At 41.4% G+C, this 23,173-nt stretch overlaps 1 protein-coding gene across 1 annotated transcript in view; it reads left to right on the top strand.

The window, feature by feature from the left end:
- The window catches only part of CRTAC1 (cartilage acidic protein 1), a 173,745-nt gene that overhangs the window by 15,664 nt on the left and 134,908 nt on the right, over nucleotides 1-23,173 (top strand). The window contains exon 2 of the mRNA XM_006831226.1: nucleotides 4,813-5,012. Within this exon, the coding sequence (XP_006831289.1) occupies nucleotides 4,813-5,012 (200 nt within the window). The remainder of the gene's footprint in view (nucleotides 1-4,812; nucleotides 5,013-23,173) is intronic.

The raw sequence follows: 23,173 nt of genomic DNA, 5'->3' as shown, positions 1-23,173 counted from the left end.
GATTGCTTTCAGCGATTAAACCGCCCAATAGAAGAAGCTGTTTTGTTCTGTCATCTTAGTCATTTGGAATGACCTCACTCGGATAGTGCTATACCCAGCACGTATGTGTCCTATGAATATGGTAGAAGGGCCTCCTTCCCAGGAATGCTCTCCACATTTCGTTTCTGTCCTCCAATTGGAGCCGTGCCTCTGGCTGCCCCTGGGAAGCCGGCTGCTTCTCCAACAAGGCATTAGGGAGACTTTGGAATTTTATTTGGTTTCCAAGGTGGTGCCAGTGCTCTCCGTTTTGGTCTCTAGGTCCTTGAATTGGAGCAGGCTCATTTGCTGGCAGGAGTGTGTGTCTCTGTATGGGGAGACAGTCTTCATGTCTTCCTTGCTCTTCCCTTCATTAAGACATCCTCCTCACTCAGCCTTGCTCTTGTCTGCCAGATACCAGCAAGCCAGCAGAAAAGTTCCATCAGGAAGAGATTTGCTGCTTCCTGGAGGCAGGAAGGCACTGCTTTCCCCATTGGGATTGAACCCAGGCAGCCCCTGTGGGACTCGTTCTAGTGGAGCCTCTAGAATGCTCTGTGGGTTCCAATTGTAGGCAAGAGGGCGCAGGCTCAGTGTGGTTCCATCTGTAGCGTTCTAGTGTCTCCTTGTTCTTCTCGCTCACTGGGGCGGAGGACTTCTACCTCCTTGGCCACTCTCATCTGTCTGCTGTGTGTGTGTGTGCACCAGCAGCTTCCGTGGCCCCAGGCTGCTTGGCAACACCCTGAGTTATGTTAGAGATATAATAATGCATTATACAATGGATTATACATAATTAATTTATAATAAAACTCACGCGCAATGGTTTAATTTCTTCAAGTGAATGATGCACTTGCTTGCCAGATCCTGCTGGAATGCATCCCCTAACAGCGTGCTTCTTGGTTTGGAGGTGATGGCTGACTGCCCTGGGGAGGGATGTTGGCTCAAGAACTTGCTGTTGCAGATTTCTCCATGTGCTCTCTGGGGTATGTTCCCACACTTGGACCACCATTCATCACCTCAACTGGTGGTTCTAGACCTGGCTACTCAAGGGGCCTAGCCCCCCACCCCTGGGCTGTGTGGAAATCTGTTGGTTTTTTCTTTCACCCAGAGTTCGGAAGGGGCCTCCTTTATCTTCGCATAGAGTATAGAAAGTGCTTCAAGTCTATTGTCACCCATTATGGGTGGGGATTAACAAGACATTTATTTCCCAGTGCTTACAAGCATAGTGACAGGTCTTAACATAAAACATTTTTCAAGAAACCCTTGACCATGGCCATATCTCCTGTAACTTAGCAATTATGGTCTACATTCATGTGAAGACTGAAGATTCTCTTGAGTGTTCATTAAATTGCTCTTCTAATGATAGTAATCGTTGTTAAGTGCTGTATAATAGCTTTCATTTATTAAGCACCTACTGTGTGCCCCACACTGAGCTCTTTCCTTATATTATCTTAGCTTACATAACAGTCCTACAAGCTATGTGTTTCCCAAATCGGCAGCTGAAAACACTGAGGTTCCTAAACTTGTAGTACCTCACTGGAGTAGCTAGAATCCCTACTAAAGTCTGTCTGACTTCACTGCCTGTGTGTTTAGACTCTATAGTTCATTCATTCATTCACTAAATAGATCTTGAATGCCTGTCATATGCCAGACACTATCCTTGGCTTGGTGTGCATTAGTGAACAAACAGGACAAAGATTCTTGCCCTCATGGAACTTCGAACCCAGCAGAGGGAGAACAGCAATAAATCATAAGCATAATCATTAGGGAGACTACACAGTATGGTATATTTGTTGTTAGGTGCTGTTGAGTTGGTTCCAACCCATAGTGACCTTCGGCGCAATAGAACGAAACACTGTGAGGTCCTGCACCATCCTTCACAATCATTGGTACGCTTGAGCCCATTGCTCCTGCCACTGTGCCCATCCATCTCATTGGGGGTCTTCCTCTTTTTCACTGACCCTCCATTTGACCTAGCATGATGTCCTTTTCCAAGGGACTAGTCCCTCCTGATAATATGGCCAAAGTATGAGAGATGAAGCTTCACCATCCTGGCTTCTAAGGAGCATTCTGGTTGTACTTCTTCCAACACAGATTTGTTTGTTCTTCTGGCAAGCAAATGGTACGCTTAATATTCTTAAAAGTACACCATAGCACTTTTAATATTTTTCTCCAACACCGTAACTTTTGTGGGTTTTTTAAAGTTTTTATTGTGAATTGAGTGATAGTTTACATGGGAGAACATCAACTTTACACTCATCCTATCTTATTTCATTTAATTGCAACATTTACAATCCTCTCCATGCATCATCATTCATTCAACAGTATTTGCTTCTATTCCCTCTGTTTTTTTTTGTTTTTTTTTTTATGTACATCAAAACACTCAGGAATATACAATCATTCAAACATCCGAAGGGCATACCCTGCAAGCCTGCCCTCTGGCCACCAGCACACAGCCCCTCTCCCTCCATGAGTCTAGAGTCTCCAGCCGCTCCATCTCTCTATGTCATCACTTCTGCCTCCATCTATATCTATGGCATTGCTGCTTCTCTGAATAAGGTCCCACACTCTGCTCCCACTCTTCTCCCTTGATGGTCCCAGGGTCCTCTGCTCCTAGACTGCAAGATCACCCACTCCTCTCTTTTTGCTACAAAACCTCTATCTTTACAGTTGCAACAATCACAATCAGTCATGATAACAGTTACTCACTGTTGAACTATAAGAGTCTTATCCCCATCTCCTTTCACCAGCCCCATCTAAACAAATGAAAACCCCTCAGTGGAGATTCTACCTTCCCCTGCACCCTCTGAAACTAAACTCCCTCTTGAAAACTTGTTAAGCCAGTCACTTTGTGCCTCCCCCCACATTTTAGGTAGCCAGTGTCTAAATTGCTCAACCCTATCAACCCTGTGTACAGAGGGCATGGGAATGATCCTTGCTGTGTAGATTCCTTCCCTTTGGGTTGGTATTGTAAGCTACTACATCCATAAGTATAGGTCAAGTTCATCAAATTGTAGTGAATTACACTTGTTTTCTTTATTTATTAAAAAAAAGAATTTTTTTTCCTTTTCTTTCTTCCTCTAGTCAAGTTCTGATCATCCAGCCATTGAAGCTAGGTCAAATGGGTACTTTCTACAAGCATGGGTGTTCTTGTGCATGTCTCCTCACTTCTTATCAGCTCATCACTTCATTCTCTGCTCTATCCCTCTGTGGCTGTGTCCTTGTCCATGGGCTCAGGAGTTCCCAGGTCTCACCATACTCTCCAGGTTGACGGGAGTCTATGTAACGTGGTTGGACTCAGCCCATATCTTCATTGCTGCTTTCCCCCCACTCCACTCATCAGTAGATCAGTGTGGTTGCCAGCAAGATTACATGTCTGCGTGTGTATTCCTTTGAGTTTCAGTCTTGGATGAGGGTTTTCTCTGAAGGGATTTGATTGCTTGCCTTGATGGCTCTCCAGTGGTTTTTGTTTTTGATTTTTCCTTCTGATCTTTCTTTCAAGAACTATCTTCTGTTCCTCTTGCTGCTCCAGGCTGGTCTGCTTGTCTTTTCAAGTGGAAATTTCCCACGTCAGAAGATTCTGGATGGGAATCAGGATTCCACCTAAAGGTCTTATACACTACAAAGGCTCCACAAGAAGCCTCTTTCACTGGGCAAGTTCTAGCACCCTTTTTAGGTATTCCAATCAGTTACAGGCTGAAGATGGGCTTATAAGCTTTCTATAATCATGTTTCGGCTATTCGTTTCTATCCCCCTCTAACGCCATAACTTAAATGCATCAGTTCTATGATCTTTCTTATTCATGGTCCAACTTTTACATGCATATGAGACTATTGAAAATGGTTCCATGGTATTTTCAATAGACAGTCTCATGGGTCAGGTGCACCTTAGTCCTCAAACTGACATCTTTGCTCTTGAACACTTTAAAGATGTCTTATGCAGCAGTTTTGCCTAATGCAATACATCATTTAATTTTTTGATTGTTACCTCCATGAGTGTTAATAGTGGATCCAAGCAAAATGAAGTCTTTGACAATTTCAATCTTTTCTCCATTTATTATGATTTTACTAATTTGTCCAGTAGTGAGGATTTTTGTTTTCTTTGTACTGAGTTGCATTCCATACTGAAGACTGTGGTCTTTGATCTTCATCAGTAACTATTTTAAGTCCTCTTTGCGTTTAGAAATCAAGGTTGTATCATCTGCACATCACAGGTTGTTAATGAGTCTTCCTTCAATCCTGAGGACACATTTTTCTTCATATTATCCAGCTTCTAGGATTATTTGCTCAGCATTCAGATTGAATAAGTATGGTGAAAGGATACAACCCTAGCGCACACCTTTCCTAATTTTAAACTGATCAGTGCTAAGGAAAAACAATAACTGCAGAGCGGAGTAAGGATGATGGGGAGCAGTTACAGTTTTAAAGGGGTGGTCAAGGCATGTCTGTGGGAAAATGTCAGGATAGGGTCCTGGCTGTTGCAGGAGTCTGTATTTGCCTACTAACTGAAAGCTTGGTGGTCCAAATCTACCCAGCAACATCACAGCAAAAGAAACCAGAAATCTGCTTCTGTAGGATTATAGCCACTGATAACCCGATGTAGCACAGTTCTGCTCTGAAACATAGTGGGTCACCATGAATTGGAGTCGACTTAATGACAGCAGGTTTGAGTTTGCTTTAGGAATTGCAAAGCCCTCTGGGAATAGGGGAGAAAGGTAGCACCGGACTGACCTAGCTTAGATTTTTCTGGGCTCTTTTGGCTACGGGGTCTTCCAATAACATTTGTAACTTTGGGTTTCAGATGCTGAGGATGTTACTATTCCTCCTGATGTTGTGGCTTCTGCCCCCCTCTGAGGAATCCCAGCGGGTTGAACCCATGTTCACTGCAGTCACCAACTCAGTTCTGCCCCCTGACTATGACAGCAACCCCACCCAGCTCAACTATGGTGTGGCAGTTACTGATGTGGACCATGACGGGGATTTTGAGATCGTTGTGGCAGGGTAAGTGTCTCCCTTCCTGAGTCAGAAAGATGTATTAGTCAGTCTTTGCTGCAATAAGGCTTTAACAAGTAACTCCAAAACCCACTAACTTATGGCAATACACATAGGTCTGGGGTCATCTGTGGCTCAGTTACCCTATCCTTGTCTTTTGCTAAACCAGTGAATTGGGATGGAAGGCATTTTAGAGGAAGGATGTTTGACCTACCAGCTTTCCAGGGAGCAAATTTGAATGCTCTGCTCCAAGATACTCTTTTCTTTTCATATTTAAGCTCTTAGTTATATAAGTGTTACTTTTTACCCATGGCCTCTAGATTTTGGACTTTGAATTTGAAAGACCTGGTTTTAATACATTCCACCCCAAAGTTGAGCATATAGGAGGAACTCAAGGGTGACAGTTATGGTGGAATGGGCACTCAAAGGAGTAACTGCATAGCACCTTACTGAGACTAAACATTGTCCATTTCCAAGATGGAAATTAAGGGGGATGACTAAACCTCTAAGCCATGCCTTGGTGCCCACTGTTCCATTGTCTCCTAAGGAGCAACACTGTGTAGAAAGAAAAGCATAATATTGAAATCCAAATGGCTTGAGTCATTCCCTAGCTCTACAACTTTCTAGTTCCATGACCTTGGGTAGGTCACTTATTAGCTGAGACTCAGTTATCATCTGTATGGAGGTAAACAGCTAGAGTGCCCTCTTGTCCTGAAGCCTCATTAGGTGATTATTTGTGACAGTGCATTGTAAATTCTTCCAGTTGCTACTGATAAGGCTTATTTATTGAGCACTAATATGTTCTGGATTCAGACGAGAATGTAGAATGAGGGATATCATTGTGGACATCAGATGGATCTTGCTTGAAAGCAGAGATGTTGATCTGTGTTTTATTGACTATGCAAAGGTTTTCAACTGTGTGGATCATGAAAGCTATAGATCACATTGCAAAGTCTGAGTATTCTGGGTCACTTAATAGTGCTAATGTGGAACCTGTACATAGACCAAGAGGCAGTCATTCGAACAAAACAAGGGGGAACTGAATGGTTGAAAATCAGAAAAGGTTTGCACCAGACTTGTATTCTTTTCATAATACTTATTCAATATATATGCTGAGCAAATAATCCGAGAAGCTGGCTTCTCTGAAGAAGAACGTGATAGCAGGATAGGAGGAAGACTCATCAACAATCTGCAATATGCAGATGATACAGCCTTGCCTGCTGAAAGCGAAGAGAACTTAAAATACTTTCTAATGAATGTCAAAGACTACAGCCTTTAGTATGGCTTGCATATCAATAAAGAAACCAAAATCCTCACCACTGGACAAAATAGTAAAATCATGATAAGTGGAAAAAAGATTGAAGTTGTCAAAGACTTCATTTTGCTTGAATCTACCATCAACACTCATGGAAGCAGCAGTCAAGAAATCAAGTGATGTATTGCATTAGGCAAATCTGCTGCATAACACCTTTTTTAAAGTGTTCAAGAGCAAAGATATCATTTTGAGGACTAAGGTGCGCCTGACCCAAGCCATGGTATTTTCAGTAGTTTCATACGTATGTGAAAGTTGGAAAATTAATAAGGAAGACCGTAGAAATATTGATGCATTTGAGTTATGGTGTTGGAGAAGAATATTAAAGGTATTATGGACTACCTGAAGAACAAACAAATCTTTGTTGGAAGAAGTATAACCAGAATACTCCTTAGAAGTCAGGAAGGCCAGATTTCGTCTGTCATATTTGAGACATATTATCAGCAGGGATCAGTCTCTGGAGAAGGACATCATGCTTGGTATAATGAAGGGACTGTAAAAAAGAGGAAGACCCCCAAAGAGATAGATCGGCACAGTGGTAGCAACAATGGACTCATGGCGTCGCAGCAACTGTGCGGATGGTGCAGGACTGGGCGGTGTTTCGTTCTGTTGTACATCGGGTTACTATGAGTCAGAACCAACTCAATGGCATTTAATAACAGCAACAAGAATATGTGCCAAGCACTGTGGTAAGCCTTTCATTTGCATCATCTTATTTAATCCTCTTGAAGACGTTGTGTAGTATAGTATCACCCCCATTTACAGACAAGGAAATTGGGATTCTGAGATGCTAAGTGGCCTGCTCGCTGTCAAGTACATAGTAAGTGAATGAGTCAAGATCAAACCCCTAGGCTCCCTAACTCTAGAGTCTCTGCCAAACTGTACCAAGTTTAATAATCACTTCAAAACAATCAATAAATGAAAACACCACAGGGCCCAGTCAACCTCATTCTCAGAGGCCTGCGCTTTTATGGTAGCACTGAACAAAATAATGGCAGGTAATATTATTTGTAGCTGTTGTGTGTAACAGTAGAAAGAATTTTGGACTTTGAATTTGAAAGACCTGGTTTTATATACATTCCACCCCAAACCTTGGAGTCCTGGTGTGGCGCTGTGGGTTAATGTGCCAGACTGCAAAGCCATTTGAACTGCAATGTCGGTGGTTCAAACTCAGCAGCTGCTCCTCGGAAACCCTATACAGGGTCGTTATGTGTTGGAACCAACTCGACGGCACTCAACAACAACAACCCCAAACCTTGTGCAAGTTACTTACCTATGTGAATCCAGTTTCTGTAAAGTTTCTTACAGTTTACTTTAAAAATTTTAAAAAATCACTTTACCTTTTTTATGACATCTATCTCAAAAACATGCTGAAATAGTAGGGATGGGTGTACTGCCCTCCTCATGGCTCATCTTTCAGCTGTAAAAATCAGAACCGAGAGAAGGGTTTGACCCCCAGGGCTGGTACTGGCCTGGGATTGTTTGGGAAGAGGCAGAACTGTTTGGTACCAGGAGTTTCTGTGTCTCAGTGTCCCTTCCAGCTCATAGGGAGTGATGGATAGCCCAGATCGGCCCATGGGCTGAGGTCAGTTTTCTGGGCACTGTGTCTGCACATGGGCATGGCAGGTCTCTACCCCATGCATCCTTGGATTTCAAGGAACTGATCTCTTGAATATGCAGCTTCCTTCTCTCCAAATGCTGGGCATTCATTACTTCTTCCTTTTCAATTAAATTTTTTTTTCTTTCTCTTCCAAGGAACTCAAGAAATTAGCTGTTGTGTCCCCTAGGGCAGAGAATCTAGACATAATGGACCATTCTCTCTGTAGTCATTTTAAGGCAGGTGTGTAAACTTTGTCTAGCTGGTTGCTAACTGAGGGTCCTGCAGAACTCTGGAATCCTCCTATAGAAACAAGAATCAGACCATCCTGGATCTAGATCCTGGATTAGCCATTTGGAAAGACCTCCTTTCCTTTCTCCAAGGAGAGAGCTGAGCCAGATAGCTCCTGTCTGAGGAAGCCTCAGTTGCTGGACTTTATTCTGAAAGATGCTACTGCTTACCCTCCATAAAGAATAAGAGTTATACAGAGGACAGGGTGGTGAAATTGGGCAGCCTCCCAGCTCCAGGTCAGGCTTTGTGGCTGTTGTGAAGCATTGTGAATTCTCAGAGCATCAGAAAGACACGTTCTAATTTAAGTACCAAAATACATTCCAAAGACAAATATAACTTTTTATTATCTTCAGCTTAGGATGATTTGTCAATGTCTTCTCCCTTTAGGTTGGATAACCAAGAGTTGACTATAGAGACATATTTAAATCAGGACCTTGGGAGGTCATTTGCCTTTCAATAAGACCATACCTCTACTGTTTGGAGCTACATTTAGTTAGAGCCTTCCAAAGCAATGTGTGCATTCTTTTTGTAATCTAGCTCAATGGTTACTTATAGAAGAACCTCTTTGGTTAATCAGAAGGCTCTATGTTAGAGCTTAAGAAACCCATTTTATTCTGTTTTTGTTGGCTGTTGCCTTTGAAATGATCAACCAAGTGGTTACTGTCCTTTCCAATAATAACAGCTAGCATCACTGTCTTCCTTTTATCCCATGAGAACTCCTTGGCAACATTTCTGAGCTTGACTCTTACTCTGTTTCATACCACCTAAAGTGGTATGGCGCTGTAGGAACAGCACTGGACAGTTAACCACAAGGTCTGTAGTTCAAGCCCACCAGCCATTTAACAACAACACTTGTCATGGAGTCCCTAGGTGGCATAAATGGTTAAGCACTCTACTATAGGCTGAAAGAATGGCAGTTCAAACTCACCCAGGGGCTTCTTGGTAGACAGGCTTGGTGATCTGCTTCTGACAGGTCACAGCCTTGAGAACCCTTTGGGTCAGTTCTATTTGGCACACATGGGGTGGCCAGGAGTTGGGATCTACCTGAAGGCAACTAACAACCACACCTGTCTTATTGAACTCTGTTTCCTTCTCTGACTGTTGACTCTGTTTAAGTAGACCAAGTTGAATTTTTTTTAAATTGAATTTGAATGTCTTTATCTGGCACACCAGTGGTCCAACTCATGAAAGCCCCCCTCCCTGTTATCTTGTAGATCTTTCATTATCTGTCTCCCAAAGGCAGCACCTGTATAATGCCAGCTCTTCTGCTGATGTTTATAAGGTGCCCTGTACTTGAACTTGTCTTTAGATTTGTTGACCTTGTAATGTGGCTGACTCCAGCCCTGTTGCTTTGAGTATTTACTCTTTGAATAGGTTTGTTTTGTTTTTCTTTTTTTGGTATCCTCGCTCTGGATATTGATGGCATTGATTTTGAGCATGTTGCTGGTGAGTTTGTGTTGTGTTTCAGACTCTGGAGTTAATTGTGATGGAAGGCATGAGCGTGCATCAGACTCTGGGAGGAGCAGCAGATGACCGCCCTTTGTTCTGTGGGCTGGGGGAGGGAAGGGGCCGGCTCAGCGCCTCAGCCACAGCCAGGCGAGTGCCTCTGCATATGGAGGGCTTATCTGTTAACCGGCAGGTGCATGATTGCAGTCTGTGCACAGCCTCCTCTCTGCAGGGTGAGGGGAGGATTTGATCACCCTTGAAGACGTCTGCGCACGCACAGACCACTGAGGTCTTCAGGACTGGCTCCCTGGGTAAACAGAAAACCCAATGAAGTCCCCTTTTCTTAGTAAAACTAAACTCCCAATCTACAGTCACACGTAGTCTGGGAAGGAATTCCTGTCGGTGTCAATCTTTTACAGTTCCTTTAAAGCAGCTTTTGTTTCCTGGGACATCCCCAGAGGTCTGAGATAACCCCTCTACCCTCTCAGTCTCCAACAAGAAATGTGCTCAAGTGGAAAGATTGTAGTGGTTGTAAAGTTTGAATCCTGAGTTAGATCAGTTTATTCTACACAAAGAGCATTCATTGGATAAAACCTTAACGCATTCTTCACACTTGGAAGGGTTTCATTTAAAGGGATGCTACAAATTGTAAAGCAGTGGTTTATTTTTTTTCTTAATTTTGCACCTATATCAGGAAACGTGATTTTTAATTTATTAAAGTTAATTGGATTATTTAAAAGACACACCGTATTCAATTGCCAGATTAATCAGGATCACGTAGATATTTTTACCATTGTAGATAATAAGAACAATGATAATGAGACATTTATCTATGATTAAACAAAACAGCATTTATTATCAACATATAGAAACATGTAGGATATAGAGGTAGATATGAGGCTGTCATGATTGTTGTTGTGAACTGCCATCAAGGCAGTTCCGGTGCCCACTGACCCTATGTAGGGCTTTTGAGGAACAGCTGGTGGGTCTGACCCTGTATAGGGTCCTATGAGTCAGCTATGAGGAACAGCTGCTGAGTTTGAACTGCTGACCTTGCGGTTCAAACTGACCTTGCAGTCCAGCGCGTTAGCCCACAGTGCCAGTGGTGCAGATGGTTTGTGTGCAGTGGTCGGTTGTTGTTGTTGTTAAGTGCCTTCGAGTCGGTTCTGACTCAGTACCCCTGAATAGGGTTTCCGAGGAGCAGCTGGTGGGTTTGAACTGCCAACCTTGTGGCTCAAACTGACCTTTTGGTCCAGCGCATTATGCTGCAGCACCACATCTGGGCTCTGGTTGGCTGTTAGAACCCACCAAGTAATACAGCAGGAGAAGAGTCCTGGCAGCTTGCTTCTGTTACAGTGATAGCCTAGAAAACGCTGTGGAGCATCTCTACTTGGTAACAGTGGGGTTGCTACAAGTCAGGATAAACGCGACAGCAGCTAATAATAACCAATAGATAGATAGATGAGTATGGTAAATACATGTAGCATACACAAACATATGAGGCTTATGTAAATATACAAATGCATGCTTTTAACAAAACGGGAATAAAAATTTTGAATTTTCAGTCTGAACTGGTGCTTTGTAAAAAAAAATTTATAGACTCAATCATCAATTTTGACCTTAAGTTAAAATGTTGTATGATTTCATTCAGTTTCTAGCTCTCTTGTTTTTATATAAAATGTATATTACTTTGTGTTACACTTAGGCAAGGTCTGTGGTTCAAACCCAACACCCACTCCTTGGAAATCCTATACAGGGTCACTATGAGTTGGAATTGACTCAACGGCACTTAAAAACAAACACTGAAATTTTTATTGTACAAATATTTATATAATATGCCAATTCCTCATCCTTGCTTCATTCCCATCTCAACCCCCTCCCAGAACACACATAAGGCTTTTTGAGGAATCAAATTGATATGGATAATTGTTCCAAAGCTTGCTGGATTTTTTGCTCAATAACTTGTTCATTGTTCAAAGGTATGTTGATGTAAAGTGCCTTTGAATTGGTTCGGACTCATAGCAACCCTGTTTCCGAGGAGCAGCTGGTGAGTTTGAACTGCTGATTTTGTACTTCAACATTTCTAAGAACAGCCCCACACCAGGACAGATCTATCTTATTTTTTAAAGTTGCATAGTATGAATGCATCATAGTCATTATGACCTACCTCATGTGACATTAATCTGTGTCTGATCTCTGATCACTGCAAATAAGACTTCACATCCCATCCTTATATACATATGCAAATATTTCTCCCTGCTGGATACCAAGAAGTGGAAATGCTGAATCAAGGATATATACACATTTAATCTTAGTAGATATTGCCAAATTGTTACCATTCTCAATCTTCTCCTACTTATTTATAACCTAGAAATAAAAGCTAAGCTTTGTGATAATCCCACTCAACAGCTCTTCAAGTGCCTACTACGTGGACAGCCACACATGCTCCAGGGGTTGACCTTTATCAGTTTAGGAATAGTTAACAACTCCAAGATGGAGAAAAGAGTCTAAATTTCTGCATCTGCAAACGAAGCTGCTGCTGTTAAAAACTGGCTTGGGGAACTTCCATACTTTCTGATTCAAATTGCTGAAAGACTTCTTCTAAAACCTCCTCAGCAGAAAATGTATTTCTTAAATAGGTCACCTTTAACCCTGAGATTCATTGTCGTTGGTATCGTGGAAGAATGATTGCGGGGTGCCAGCTCTTCGGCCACGGTTAAGCATAGGCTGCCCCTGATTTTGAATACTAATAAGACCTGAGATGGAGCAGGAACTCGAACTTTTTAACCCCTTCGTATAGATTTCTTACAGTGTTACTTAGGCATTCAGCAGTACATGGGCAGGTTTGCCAGATGTGTTCTGTGAGGCCATAGCTACAACTGTTTGCCCTTCTTCCCAGTTCTGTGCAGTGGGCAGATCCTGCCCCAGTCCCAAATCAAGGCCCTCGTGACCAGTATAGAGCTGATTGCCCCAGTCATGTACACACACACACACACACAAGACTATCAGTAGATGTGGTAGGCAGAAAAATACCCCCCAAAGATGCCTACATCTTAATGTCTGGAGCCCATGAATACGTTACCTTGCCTTACAAAAAGGACTTTGTGAATGTGGTAAATTAATGACCTTGAGATTGGGCAATTGCTCCTGGATTATCCAGGTGAGTAGAATCGAATGTAATCACCAGAATCTTTGAAAGTGGAAAGAAGGAGGCAGAAAGAGGAAGTCAGTGTGATGTGATCTGAGGAGGACTCAGCCTGTCTTCACTGGCTTTCAGGGTAGAGAAAGGGACCACGAGACAAGGAACATAGACAACCTCCTGTTGCTAAGTGCTGTTGCATCAGTTCTGAGGAGAAGCTAGTGGGTTTGAACCACTGACCTTGATGTTTGTAATCCAGTGCTGATCTCTACAGCACCACACCAGGAGCCAGACAACCTCTAGAAAGTGTAAAAGTAAGAAAAGAGATTTGCCCCAAGAGCCTCGAGAAGGGAACACACCTTGATTTTGGCCCAGTGAGAGCAGCGTTGGACTCATAACATATAGTACTTGTGAAGATCAAAGACTACAGCCTTCAGTATGGATTGCACTTCAGTGTAAACAAGACAAAAATTCTCACCACTGGACCAATAAATAACATCATGATAGATGGAGAGAAGATTGAAGTTGTCAGAGACTTTATTTTGCTTGGATCCACCATCAACACTTACGGAAGCAGCAGTCAAGAAATCAAACACCGTATTGTATTAGGTAAATCTGGTGCACACAACCTCTTTAAAGTGTTCAAGAGCAAGGATATCAGTTTGAGGACTCAGGTGCACCTGACCCAAGTCATGGTATTTTCAATTGCCTCATATACATGTGAAAGTTGGACAGTGAATAAGGAAGACCATAGAAGAATTGATGCATTTGAGTTACTATGTTGGAGGAGAATATTAAAAGTACCATGGACTGCCAGAAGAACAAATAAATCTGATTTGGAAAAAGTACAACCAGAATATTCCTTAGAAGCCAGGATGGCCAGGCTTTGTCTCTCATACATCAGATACGTTATCTTGAGGGACCAGTCCCAGGAGAAAGATATCATGCTTGGTAAAGTGGAGAGTCAGTGAAAAAGAGTAACATCACCCCCAAGGAGGTGGACTGTCACAGTGGGTTGGTAGCAACAATGGGCTCAAGTGTAGCAACCATTGTGAGGCTGACACAGGACCGGGCAGTGTGTCGTTCTGAGTTGGGACGGACTTGATGGCAGTATGTTTAAGTATGCAGTGACTTTTTATAGCCACAACAGGAAGTTAAACGCTTGGATGCATGATGTCATTTTTCAGAGAGGGAATAGCCATTACCTCAGAGAATTTTAACAGTATTGTTTTATAATTTCACAAGAATAAAAGAAATATACTGCCAGTAAAAGTATTGTTTTTAATCAATGCCAATCCCTGCATGCATGCTTTGGAAACGGTCCATACTTTGTACCTTGATGTCCATCCAGTCCCCCTTCATGTACTGTTTGGTATTCTGCTGTGGGGTGACTAGCCGGGATTAGAAGTCAGGGCTCTTAAAGATTTTCCTGTCCTTGGTGGGGACAAACATCCCCATATTGTCTGAAGCTGGGCATCACCAGGGAGATGTGAATGTTCTGGGAGGTTGGAAATGAAAGAAGCCCATCTGACTGGGAACCTCAAAGACTTTGGAGTTGGACTTATATGGAAAAGTGGGAGGCATCCCTTCTAACTAGGGGGCAGAGGCTCACTAAGTTGATGACCACTTTCAGTTTATTTGAATTTTGTTGGTTTTTTTTTTTTTTTTTTTTAGTTTTTTGAAAGCATTTTAACAACAAAAAGTGATTTTCACAAAGTAGTGAAAAGTATTTATAAAAAGCCATTCAAAAATAGTAATATAATTAAAGGCACCAAAATTGCCTCTGCTGAAAAAGGCAAAGCTACTTTTAGTAGTCTGAATTTTTCATCCATTCAAAAAGTCGAGTATGCACGGTCTCTAGTTATTTTCCCATAAGTCTCTCTTCTCCCCAGTTTTTAAGTGGTGGGCTGACTGGAAGACCCTCTTAGTCCTGTGGACCCCACTCTGGTTTCCCAAAGGCTCAGTCACATGACCAGCTGAGCTGAGGCCAGCCCTCCCGACCTTGTGGCACACGGGCCTGAACCAAGAGACTGGCTCTTGTCCTTCTCTCAGAATCACTTCCTCTCTGGAGACAGATATGACCCCAGCCTCCCTCTCAGCACTAATCCCCCCACTGCTCCTCCCCAGCCCTACTGCTCTGGTAAGCTGGGTGAGTTTATCGTGTTCTTACAAAGATGCTATGGTTCTGAATTTCTTTTTCTCTGAAGAAGAGATTATTTAGAAAAACACACCAGAATGGGAAGAATCTTATAACCGATATTCCCCACTCTGAGTCTCCCCTAGCTCACTCCTACCTCTTGGTAGACTAAAGTTAGCAAGGGGTGAAGAGCAAAGGCCAAGCGTGTCTGGCTTTTATTATCTTATTTTAACTATCACTGCAGTCCATATATTTTGTATTTGATTCTAAGTCACACACTTTTTAAATTTTGTATATTTTCACATTGCTAAAATTGAGATGTGACTTACAATTGGCACCTTGCATTTAACCAGCAAAGATTTTCCTTCGGAAACACTGTAGGTAGTATTGTCCCCATTTTGCAGATGAGGAAACTAGGCCTAATGAGCCACTAAGGGTCATGGAGCTAGTAAAGCGTGGATCGATTACTCTATATATGCCTACCAAGTTAGGCTTAATAGTTGGGTGATTCGAATCATAATCATTTTTCATTTTCATGCTGGACCTATTAATACTGAGAGACTCACTTTGAAATTTCCTTCTGTGGTGGTGGCTTGTCCATTTCTTCCTGTGAGTCTGTCAATTGTTGTATATATAAGAAAATACACTGAGGATAATTTATTAGGTATGACTTTAGAATTATATTTTCTTGGTGAATGGAACTGTTATCATCCCTAATTTTGCTGTTGCGATGATGACATTATTAAAGCTATCCCAGATTTCTTTTGGTTAGTATTTGCCAGGTATACTTTTACTTTGAAATTTTGAAGTTCTTATATTTTACATATATGTTTCATATACAGTATATACATATCTTAAGGTTTCCCAACTGTGTGACCATTTCTGTCCTTTTACTGCTGAGTTTAATCCAGTTGCATTTAATGAGAACATTGATATGTTGAAATTTGTTTCTGTTATCTTACTTTTTCAGTTTCTATATTTTCAATGCTTTTTAAAAACTGATTGGGGGATTTTTAGGGAGAAGGAAGTAAGTTTTTGTTTTTTTTTAAACATTCCTCTGACCCCTCCCCCCACCTTTTTTTCCTCTACTGATTTGGGGTTTGTGCCCTCTGCTTCTGTACTTTTTGTGGTTTCTTTTGAAATTTCATAGAACTCATTTTATATAAATTTGTTAAATTTTAACTTAACAAACTCCAGAATTATCTTAACCCTTCCAGGCCTACTAAAAGCCCAGACTTCTGTTTGCATTTGTGTGAGAAGACTCGATCCTCTAAGCACCCTTCCACTCCAAAACAAGTAGATCCTGAGAAAAACGTATTTTTAATGCATTACTGGGCTCATAAACTATAGGGAAATCTCCAAGAACAACCCTTCTTCACCTCTACAAAAGTGATCGAAACTTGACCAGGAAGTTATGAGTAGTAAACAGGTGGTCTGTGCAGAGTATTACCAACCCTTAAATTGTGAGCAAGGTCAGGATGCTGCACCTAGAATCTTCTAGTAATCCAGGGCCCTTAGTGAGAGCTGCAGCGTTCTTAGGTCAGTGGGACTCCCTAGCCCTCTGCAGAAGTCGTTTGAATGCAAATCCTCTCTGGTACAAAGCATCTCCAACTTAGACCCACGGGCTTCTCACAGTATTAGATCAAGCAAATGTGATAAGGAGGCAAGCCCCCTTGATTAAGAAGTGAAAAAATGACCAAGAACATATTTCAACCCCCAAAGTCTTCAAGTATTAAAACTGTCAATTTGTAGAACGATGGAATGGTAAGATGATGGAATTTTTCCACAAATTTTTTTTGAAGTCTCCTCATATCTCTGTATGAAATGTTTAAAGGAACAAAAGATGAACTCACTAAAATGAGTAAGCAGTAAAACACAGGAATTACTAGGGAGATTTGGAAAAGGAGAAACAGTTTTTGGAATAAAAATTTAGCAGATTAGACACCACTGAAGTAAGAATTAGTGAATTGGAAGATAGATCTAGAAAATTACCCAGAATGCCGCAGGATAAAATGAGACAAAGTCAGAGACTGGAGACTAGAATGAGAAAATTTGACATGTCTGAATGGAACCACAGAAGGAGAGACTAGAGAGAACAGAAAGGGATGCTATTTAAAAAGATGGTAACTGAGAACTTTTCAGAATTGACAAGAGACATGAATTATCCATGCATATGTTGTTGTTAAGTGCTCTTGACTCAGTTCTACCTCATAGTGACACTGTATAGTGTCTATATAGAGAGACACTATATATTATCTCTGTTTAGAGATCCCGAGGAGCAACTGGTGAATTTGAACCACTGACCTTGCAGTTAGCATTCAGTGCTTATCTTACAGTACCTACAAGGATTCCTATCTATACATATTTATTCTTGTTGTTGCTAATTGCCTTCGAGTCAGTTCCACCTCATAGCAACACTGTATAGAGTTTCTGAGGCCTTTTAAATCTTTGTGAGAACATAAAGCCTCATCTTTCTCCCACAGAGTGGCTGGCAGACTTGAACCACAGGCTTTGTGGTTCACAACCCAGTGCTTATCATATGGAACCACCATACTCCCCATCTATACATATTTGTTGTTAAGTGCCATTGAGTCATAGCGACCCATAGCAACCCTGTATAGGATTTCCAAGGAGCTTCTGGTGAGCTTGAATCGCTGATCTTGCAGTTCAAATGGCTTTGCAGTCTGGTGCATTAACCCACAGTGCCACACCAGGACTCTATACATATAGTAGTGAACAAATCTGTCTTGGAAGAAATACAGCCAGAATGTTCCTTAGAAGTATGAATGGCAAGACTTTGTCTCATGTACTTTGGACATGTTATTAAAAGGGATCAGCCCCTGGAGAAAGATATCATGCTTGGTAAAGTAGATGGTCAGAAAAAAATGTAAGAAGCAAGACCTTCAACAAGATGGATTGACTGCAACAATGAGTTCAAATGTAGCAAAAATTGCGAGGATGGCGTAGGACTGGGCAGTGTTTTGTTCTGTTGTCCATAGGGTCACTATGAATTGGAACCAACTTGATGGCACTTCACAACAGCATAGTAGTACAATTGCAAAGCCCCAAAGATAAAAGAGATAGAGTCAAGACATAGATTTCCTACAAAAGCATGACATTTAAACTGATGTAGAGCATCTCAACAGCAACAATGACAACTAGAAAACTGGAATAATAGCAATCATTCTGGAATTTTAAATGCAGTGAAATGATCTTACAGGGAAAGAGATATAACAAAAATATTTTCAGATAAAGGAGATATATCATGAAATGAAAGCATGAAAGATGAGCCAGTAAAATGATAAGCTTATGTACAAATGGAGTTCTGGTGTGGATAAGCACTCAACGGCAAGTTTGGTTTGAATCTCAAGGTCAGCAGTTCAAACCCACCAGCCACTCCTTGGAAACCCTATACAGGTTCGCTATGCGTCAGATAGCAATTAACAACAACACCATATACAAATAAATCGGTATATAATAACTCAACAATAATAAATAACTGGTAGAGTGAACAAAGAACAGGATTAAAATATGGGACAAATAGCATGCTTCACAGAAATGGTGTCCACTGATAAAAATATATTTTCTCCTAGACCTACTTGTTTTGTAGTTCAAGAGTCCTTTCAGAAGCTCTAGTTTACCCTACAAATGGAAACAGATGTCTGGAGTTCTCAGTAGATTTAGAATCTGTAAGACTTCAAAGCTTACGTTCTTCCCACTACCCAGAAGACCATGGGAACGCAAGTGCAGCTAAAGAAGTATGCCGAAGAGGTTCTCTCTTCCCCTTAGATGTTCAGAGCTGGTGGCACTCTCCTTGCAAAATAGAATGAGCTCTGCAATGTGGACGCTTCGGGCATAGTATAGAGAAGGAAGGTGTCTGTGTGTCTAGAGAAATATGTGCAGTAAGACACATGCACTCGAGTGGTCAGACCAGACCACTTGGATTATGCATCTCTGGAGAAGCATCAGAGAAAAGAGTCAAGAGTCAGAGGTGGTTGCCAGCAGAGATAATACCATGCAAGGTCAATGGTATTTGGCAATGTCAGCCATGGAAATGTGTGGCTGGACTCCCTCCCCCTCAGCAGCTGCCTTTCCATGTTACCTATAGGATATTTACAGCCATATGTGCTGTTCAGTCAGTTCCCACTCATAGTGGCCCTGTAGAGGGTTTTCAAGAGCAGCTGGTGGGTTTGAACTGCCAACTTTTCAGTTAACAGTCCAATACTTAAAGCACCACACCAGGCCTTGCCCAGAGCTATGGAAATCCTGAAACTTGCCTTCAATTCTGGGAGCATCCATGAACAGCTCCAATAAATCTTCCTCTACCTCTTACCTAGAGTTACCTTCTCATCTGATAACAAAACTAATGTCTTATAGATCAGAAGAGGGACGTTCCTTTTCAGGTCAGAGCCAGCACCCTGTCTGGTGCTGTGCTGCAGACCAGAACATAACCATCCATGGACCTCAAGGAGGTATTGAGGCTCTCTAGTCAGAAGGGAGAGTCTTAAGAAATGTAAAAGCAGTTGACAATCTGTGATCAATATTATGTTTCTGAAGGTGTTTTTGCTAGCTGGATCAGATTTTCAAAGAAACTTGAGGCAGAGAAATATCACAATAGTACCTAATTAAATAGTAAGCATTCTCTTGACACTTGTTGATCAATAATTATTTTTTAATTCCTTCTCTCACGTTAAATTACACATTCCTAATGGCTGGAGTTTTATCTTTTTCATCAGTGTGGTTGCAGTGCCTAGAACATAGTCAATGTTCAGTGAATGAATAAAATGAAATAGATAGGGGTCTGATGAATGGATAGAAGATCTTAGGTAAGGGGCTTAATAAAAATAAATATAAGCTATGTTCAGAAGTGATTGCTCTAAGGATTTTAGCCTTGATATGAATCAATTCAATAAATAAGTTTCTGTAACTGTTGTGTGCATAGCTATGTGCTCAGTAATTGGGTAGATATAGGAATATGATCCCTTTATTCCTGTACCAGTCTTAAGATCAGTCATAAGACAGATACAACATATATGGAAACAATAGGTCAGAATGTTACATGCTATAGACACTCCCATGTTCCCAATGCTGTATCGATCTTATTTGATTGTTCCTGTAATGCTTTTCTGACTTATTCTTTATTTTTCTCAACTCCATTGTAAAGTGTTTTGAAACATTTTATAATCATTTTTCTGAATTCCTTCTCAGGCATTTCCAAAGCCTGTCCTCCTTCCAGAATGGAGTCCAGGTCTACCTCTAGGTCATTTGTCTCAGACATTTTATCTTGTCTCTGGACATGTGCTGATATGGGCATCTGCTTTTGGGACATGTTTAGTGTTTATCTGTGGCCTTAATACTTAATTAAGTATGTGTTTTGATAATTTTTATGCTTTCTGATTGCTTCCAGGAAGATGTGATCAGGATGTGGGCTTCCCTTTTCACTCTTCTTATTGCTTAACTCAGAGTAACTTTTACAGGTGTTGTCTGCCTCCCTGCTATATGGCAGTTGGTATTGGTTCTTGCCTGGGTTTTGGTGTTTTATAGAGTGTGATTGTAGCTTGGCTATATGGCAGCAGTTGCTGACTCTTCTTGTGTAATATATGGAGATAAAGGGTCCCCCAAAGGTAGAAGGGGTACATAAAACAACAAAACAGCGCCAGCAGAAAAAAACAAAACAAAACAAAAAACAAGAAAAAATACCCGAAAAACAGCAACAACAAAAACGAGACTGAATACTGCAGTCTATAATCACAGAAAAGGGAGTTTCTTGCTTTCAAAGCTGCCAGAGAGATTTCAAGATGCCACTGTTGGTTGTTATGCTATACCTCAGGTTTTAATTTAATTGTCAGCCTGTTTTGTTTTTAAACTCTCTTTCCCTCTCTACAGCCCTGTGCTGCCCTTTCCCATATTTAAAACAAAAACAAACGTTCAGGGCCTGCTCTTGGGCTGAGTATCTGTGCGCGTGCGTGGCGGAAGAACCCACCAATGGGGGGGGGGGTGCCTACTTGCTCAGGCTCTCCCTCTAGTCACCAGAACGGAGGTGCACAAACAGTGGGGGCTCCAATGACCAGATACCAAAAAAAAAAAAAAAGAAAAGATAATCAGAACAAAGCAAAACTGACAAAGTGTATTGTTCACCTTTGCTCCAAGGTTCCTGCGGCATTTTTACATGGTGTGTCTGCTCCCCCACTTGGTCTTGCCATTTGGTCTTGCCCAAGATGTCGGCTCTGGGCCTCCTAGCCTGGGAGATCCAAAAGTACGTGATTTCTTACTTCAGTTTTAAGTTCCACTAGTTATAAGCCTTCAAACTTTTAAAATATCCCTATCTCTGTTGTTCTGAGTTTTGGAGCTCTGCCCTGGATCTGCTTTGCCTGGTATTCTGTTGACACTCCCATGTTTAACATACTTACTAGGTTGGTTTCCCCAGTGAAGTGAACACTCAGTTTCATGTGAGGTAGTGATAATATAAGAGCTCTGGTGGTACAGTGACCAAAAGGTTGGTAGTTCGAACCCACCAGCTACTCCACAGGAGAAAAATGTAGCTGTCTGTTTTATAAAATATTGGATATCCTGTGGAGTAGTTCTACTCTGTCCTTCAGGTTGCTGTAAGTCAGATTCGAATGGATGTCAATGGGTCGTTAATATGGCTTTTTTTCCTACGGAATTTTTCTATGATGTTACTGTGTTTGATCTGCTCTTACTCGCTACAGCCAAAATCCCTGTGGTCATTACCCTCTCATTAAACCATAATAACTGTTGACTGAGCAGTCCTAAGAGACTGACAACATCATGGAGCCTCCAGTTCTGATTACTTCTGGTTACTCTTGGTTACTTCTGGTTACCGACACTTTGGAGAAGCAGTAAGATTCCCCAGTGAAATTCCTCCAAATGCACCACTAACCATTTGTACAAATATGAGCTTTATTATTTTTTTAAACATATTTTCCCATCATAGACTTGTTGTCTAAATCCTTTTCTCCAAGCTAAAGTAGACTATGGAAGAAGGAAGAAGAAACTGTCACATCTCCCAACTCTCCAAATAAGATGAGCTCCAGTTCAAGTTTCTCTAGCATCTTTCAATGTTGTTTCCCTATCCAGTGAAACTGTGGTAAACTAGGTTATAGCTGTGTCTACACACTCCCCACCACACACCGTACTCCTCCATCTGGCTGTTCTGAAAGGGCGTTGATTAAAACACTAAGACTTTTCAGCACCAGGCTCCTGGACAGCACTCAGATAGTGGAACCAGGCCCAGAGATTGAGCCCTGCCCTCCGACATCTGCCATCCACACACGCACCATTTTACTTTTCACAAATTAAGATGACTCTGAAATGTATGGCAAGTCTCATTATAAAAGTTTCCAGATAATTCGTTAATGTCAAAAAGCAGGAGCTGGTAAAATAACACCCATCTCAAAGTTCCCACGGATTTATCTAAAATCTTAAGTCAATCTTTTAAACATAGCTAACATTTCATGAAAAAATAAAATCTTTAATTTAAAAGCCAGGAAGTCAAAAGAACAGAAGTTCATTCTTAGTGAAAAAACTGGAATGCTAAAGAAATTTTCAAGGGACACTAGTAACTTTCTGATGCCTATCAGATAATAGTACCTACAAAGTTGTGTTGGACACAAATGAGATAAGACTTGTATATTCCGTAGCACAGCATCTGGCAGATACTAAGTGCTCAAATATTAGTTAATGTGTCAGAGATTATTGTGTTTGTTTAATGCCTACTATAACAGGAGCAATTTACCCAAACCAACTCTTATCTCAGAAACCCGGGTATCTCTCACTGTCTCTCCTTTCCATCAATGAGATAGCATGACACCATAGAAGTTTTTTTTTAGAATTTTTCTCAGTTGTTGATTTTTAAAACAGCCATTTAAACATTTTTGTGTCGTCTTCAGACATGCAATCCTAAAATAAGTTGGCTTGTAAATAAATGTTCCACCTAGTAGAACATTTATTCATCCGTGTTGTTGCTGTTAAGTGCCATTGAGTTTGTTCCAACTCATAGAGACCCTGTATAAAGTTTCCAAGGAGTGGCTGGTGAGTTTGAACCACCGATCTTGTGGTTCAAACCAACCTGAGGTCCAGTGCTTTATCCCACAGCAACACACCAAGACTCCCCTACTATTTTGTTGTTGTTGTTGTTGTTGTTAAGTATCGTCGAGTTGGTTCTGAAGCATAGCGACCCTGTATAGGGTTTCCAAGGAGTGGCTGGTGAGCTTGAACCACTGACCTT

Source organism: Chrysochloris asiatica, unplaced genomic scaffold (genome assembly GCF_000296735.1).
Source record: "Chrysochloris asiatica unplaced genomic scaffold, ChrAsi1.0 scaffold00003, whole genome shotgun sequence".
NCBI lineage: Eukaryota > Metazoa > Chordata > Mammalia > Afrosoricida > Chrysochloridae > Chrysochloris > Chrysochloris asiatica.
This window is presented reverse-complemented; position numbering and strand designations above follow the sequence as displayed.